This window comes from Vicia villosa, linkage group LG6 (genome assembly GCF_029867415.1).
Source record: "Vicia villosa cultivar HV-30 ecotype Madison, WI linkage group LG6, Vvil1.0, whole genome shotgun sequence".
NCBI classification, from domain to species: Eukaryota; Viridiplantae; Streptophyta; class Magnoliopsida; order Fabales; family Fabaceae; genus Vicia; species Vicia villosa.
This window is the reverse complement of record NC_081185.1, coordinates 118,766,437-118,771,056: the sequence shown is the minus strand read 5'-3', so window position 1 is coordinate 118,771,056 and position 4,620 is coordinate 118,766,437. Positions and strand designations below refer to the sequence as shown.

The following is a 4,620-nucleotide window of genomic DNA, read 5'->3' as shown; positions in this document are numbered from 1 at the left end:
CAAACTGAAGCGAATTGCGAATCGTGTGACTATGGTTGAGATAGTTAGAACGCTCTAAGGGTTATAGAGTATACAATACAGAAATACGTATTGTGGAAGAGTCAATTCATGTTAGATTCGATGATAAGCTTGACTTAGAAAAGTCAAAGTTGTACGAAAGTTTTGCAAATCTAGAAATAACACTTTTAGGTTTTGGAGAAAAGCTTAAAGATTTTGAGGACAAAGATTCTAATACAAATGATGAAATTCGTCTATGTAATTTCCAATTCGTTAATCCATGATTTTATTGTTTTATTATCTCTTTGTTTTACCTATTTTATTGCTTATGGCTATAATGTATGCGTTTATCATTACTATGTGCAAGTAGTTTCCTAGTGCTTTAGGATTATGAGGACTATCGAAATGACTGACCTATCATAAAATTTAGTTCCAAACTAATGTTTTATAAAATGAAGTCTATTCTCCAATCTTTAAGAACTTTACCGAGATCTCTATAGATTATTTAGATATTATTCAATGGACTGAAATGTGCAGGTCGATATCTGACACTCGCTATTAAGTGATTTTAATAATTTAGTGACTAAATTGATAACAAAATGATAGATTATAATCGAAATTACTATTTATTCGTTTTATATACAAAGCTTACAACAGAAGAAATGAGAAAAGGACAAGGATGTTACTAAAGATACAAAATAGATAAAAGAAATAGGTTATTTCTCAGAGTGATTGTAGTTGTCCTAGTCTAATCATGTGAAGTTGGTTCCCCAAAGGTGTTTTTCCTATTGCAAGCATCTTAGATACTTGATCCATGGTTGGTCTAGAACGTGGATTTTGACTCAAGCCAGCCAATGCTAACTTTGCAATCAAGATCACTTCTTCATCAATTGGTTTCTTAATTTGTTCAGGTCTTTGATCTAAAACATCTATCAACAACATATTATTAGCTATTGATCTTGTAGATGGTGACAAAAATAATGAAATGAGATCTCCTGGATGTTTTCCCATTATGATTTCCAATGCAAGAACTCCAAAGCTATATACATCACATTTCTCATTCACTTCCATTGTTTGTGCCAACTCTGCAAACAAACAAATTAACTTATGAGTTTATATATTATATGAAAATGATATGAAAATATAAAATCAAAACAAGAGGAAAAATGTTCTAACCTGGAGCTGCATACCCAAAAGTGCCTGCAAAATGGGTATAACTAGGTAAACCAGGCTTTAGAAACTTAGCCGTCCCGAAGTCGGAAACATGAGCTTCATAGTCAAGATTAAGAAGAACATTCTTGCTTGATATGTCGCGATGAATAATCGGAGGCAAGCAATCATGATGCAAGTAGGACAAAGCATTGGCGACACCTTTAACAAAATTCACCCTCTTTTCCCAATCAAATGCAGTGGCTTGTGTATCATTGTTTAGCATTTGATCTAAGCTTCCCCCTTCCATGAACTTGTAAACCAAAAACGAGAACTTAGAATGTGAGCAAAATCCATGAAGCTTTATGATGTTTCGGTGTTTGATTCCTGTCAAGGTTTCAATCTCACTCATAAAAGACTTTGAACTGAAATACGACTTTGTTTCATCTGTTACTGAATGAAGCTTCTTCACAGCAACAACCAAATCTGAAGACAACTCTGCCTTGTAAACATTTCCTTGACTCCCAACACCAATGAGATGTTTGTCATCAAAATTCTCAGTTGCGTCAATGATATTTTCAAACATCATTTTTCCATCATGACTCCAAATTGAAAATAATACTCCCCTTTGTGTTTCTTCTGGAGTTTGGCTTTCTTCCTTTGCTGGTTTCCTTCGAAACAAAATATACATTGAAATTCCGACACTGCACACCACTAATATTAGAGCTCCTAGAGCAATCAATACTGACCGAAGGACATGTTTGCTCTTTCGACTACGGCTTGTTGGACAAGGATCCAATCCTGTGATATTTCCACATAAGTCTTTGTTATTTTTTAATGATTCAAATGAAGCACTAAGAAAAGCTGGAATTTTCGGAAGAGGGCCTTCTAACTGGTTGTCTGATATGTTAACAAAATCCAAACTCCTTTCAAAACTTTGAGGAATGGTTCCTGAAAGCATATTATGTGAGAGATTCAACATTGACAACTGCACCAAACCTCCAAGAGCTGTTGGTATTTTTCCACTAAAAAAATTGCCACTAAGATCAAGAGACCCAAGAGATGAACCAAACTGATCTGGAATACTTCCTTCAAGTTTGTTTCTACTCAAATTCAACGTCCGTAAGCTGGACAGCCTCGCAACTTCTTCCGGTATTGTGCCACTCAACTCATTTCCGCCGAGATCCAACTCTTCGAGACTTTGCAGCGATCCAATTTCTGTTGGAATCTTATCTGTGAAATGATTGTTACTAAGCTTTAGTTCAACCAATGATTTCCTGTTTCCTAATTCCTTTGGAAGTTTCCCAGTCAGTTGATTTGAAGAAAGATGAAGCCTACCGAGCTTGGTTAAACCAATAAGTTCTAATGGTATAACACCAGAAATATTATTGTTAGATACCTGGAAAGTATCAAGATCAAGACTCTTTTCCCAGTTTGTTGAAATGTGTCCATGAAATTTATTGTCACTCAAATCAAGATATCGCAATTTCGGATATACACCAAAATCTTGTGATATATCTCCTTCTATTTGGTTCATCTGGATTGTGATTCTTTCAATACTAGAACAGTTTTTCAAACTTGTTGGCACAGGACCGGTGAAACGGTTGGAATCCGCATTTAAGTACCTTAATTTTCCACCAGAGCATATTCGAGACGGCAAATGACCAACAAAAGCATTCCCAGACACAACAAAGGAATACCAATTGGTAATGTTATAAAGTCCATCTGGAATTCTACCATGAAGTTTATTAGTAGCTACTTCAAAAGTAGTGAGCCACTTCAAATTTCCAATCGACTCTGGAATTGTTCCAGTCAGATTGTTTTCTTGGAGACTAAGAATTTGCAAATTGATCAAATTCCCTATCGACTCAGGAATCGATCCAGTGAGATGATTAGTCGACAAATACAAAGTAACAAGATTTTTCAACTTTCCAATTGTGGAAGGAATGGATCCCGAAAGGCGATTGAGATCAAGTGCAAGTTGATTCAAATTAACCAAGTTTTGTATAGAATCAGAGATTGAACCAGAAAGATTCATTTTATCAAAGTAAATCACATTCAAACTAGACAAGTTCCACAAGGATTGTGGAATTGGACCAGACAACTTGGTGTTATTTGAAAGTACAAGTATATTCAATTTACTCAGATTACCTATGGTTTCAGGAATAACACCAGATAGAGAATTCAATGACAAATCAATATAAGTAAGGTTTGTCAAAAGCCCTATTTGTTGTGGAATTGAACCAATTAGTTTACTTTCTGGAATTGATAGAAACCATAATTTGTTCAATTTTCCAATCTCAGGAGGAATAAATCCACCAGAAAAATCATTGTGACCTAAATCTAGGTACAATAAATTGGTTAAATTTGCTATAGAGCTAGAAATTCCTCCACTTAGTTTACAAAATGAGAAATCAACATTTTGTAAACTTTTCAAAGTGAAAAGTTCTTGAGGAATGGAACCATCAATAGAATTTTGAGAAAAATTCAATGTGATTATTTTTGACATGTTTCCAATCTGTGGAGGAATGGTTCCATAAAATTGGTTACCATATATGTTCAAGATTGTGAGATTAGGGAGTGAGGAAAAAGTGAGTGAGTGAAGTGTACCTTTAAGTCCAAAATTTTCAAGGTTTATGGTTGAAACTGAATTGGATTTGTGACATTGGATTCCTCTCCATGTGCATGGATTAGTGGTGTTTTTCCAAGTTGATAAGAGAGTTTGGGTTTGGTTATCAAAGGTATGTTTCCATTTTAACAAAGCCTGTGATTCAGTTTCAGTGGCTTCAGCTATAGATTGTGGCAATGAAAGTGTTGAAAGTACAAAGAGAATTATGAAGAGAATCATGATGAAGGTGGGTGGTAGCATTATAATCAAAGTTGGTTGAGGGTTTATGAATTTTTTTCATGGATCTCTGTATATAAGTTTGAGTTTAGAGTATAGTTTATCAATTATAACAACGTGGGTTGATAAGTGTGAATATTTTATTTTGGTTATAGTGGGTACAGTATGTGTGAACTGTGTATATGCTTAAATAATAGTTATTATGTTAAATTTGATGGTCAATTTAAGTCTGCTTCAAAGGTATGTATGTCTGAATAAGTGAATATGTGACATTCATTAATATAAATTTTATAGTCACATTTTTTTCATTTTGGATATACGAAATAAAACAAGACGTAGAGTTTTTTTATGGGTAAATTGACTTTGATTCTTTTATTTTATTTGAAACAGTATTTAGAATTATTTTTTTATGTTGAAATATAGGGTTTTTGATTCTTAGGTTGCATATATAAATTAATTATAAAATATGTAATTAAATTTTAACTGAATAGCAGTCTTATGTTTAATCTACTCTATCAAATAGTTGATAGAAATTTTGAGAGATATTAATAAGACTTTGTTTTGTTTATCTTTAAGCATCTCTAAAAGTAAAAATAAATTATTGATTAATTCAAAATTTTCTTCTTTCT

The 4,620-nt window shown here is 33.4% G+C and overlaps 1 protein-coding gene across 1 annotated transcript; it reads right to left on the bottom strand.

Annotated features, from left to right (window-relative positions):
* Nucleotides 1–610: 610 nt before the first annotated feature.
* Nucleotides 611–4,111, bottom strand: LOC131612202 (MDIS1-interacting receptor like kinase 2-like). The gene is made up of 2 exons (XM_058884011.1): nt 1,174–4,111; nt 611–1,082 (listed from the first exon to the last, which is right to left on the bottom strand). The coding sequence occupies exons 1-2, from the start codon at nt 4,013–4,015 to the stop codon at nt 721–723; spliced, it is 3,204 nt and encodes a 1,067-aa protein (XP_058739994.1). The 5' UTR covers nt 4,016–4,111; the 3' UTR covers nt 611–720.
* Nucleotides 4,112–4,620: the final 509 nt, after the last annotated feature.

Bases quoted from the DNA above. Each gene is read 5' to 3' on its own strand.
- LOC131612202 (XM_058884011.1), bottom strand. From the start codon at position 4,015: ATGCTACCACCCACCTTCATCATGATTCTCTTCATAATTCTCTTTGTA. The intron at 1,083-1,173 runs GTTAGAACATTT...GTTTGTTTGCAG, and splicing joins TTTTGGGTATGCAGCTCCAG to AGTTGGCACAAACAATGGAA.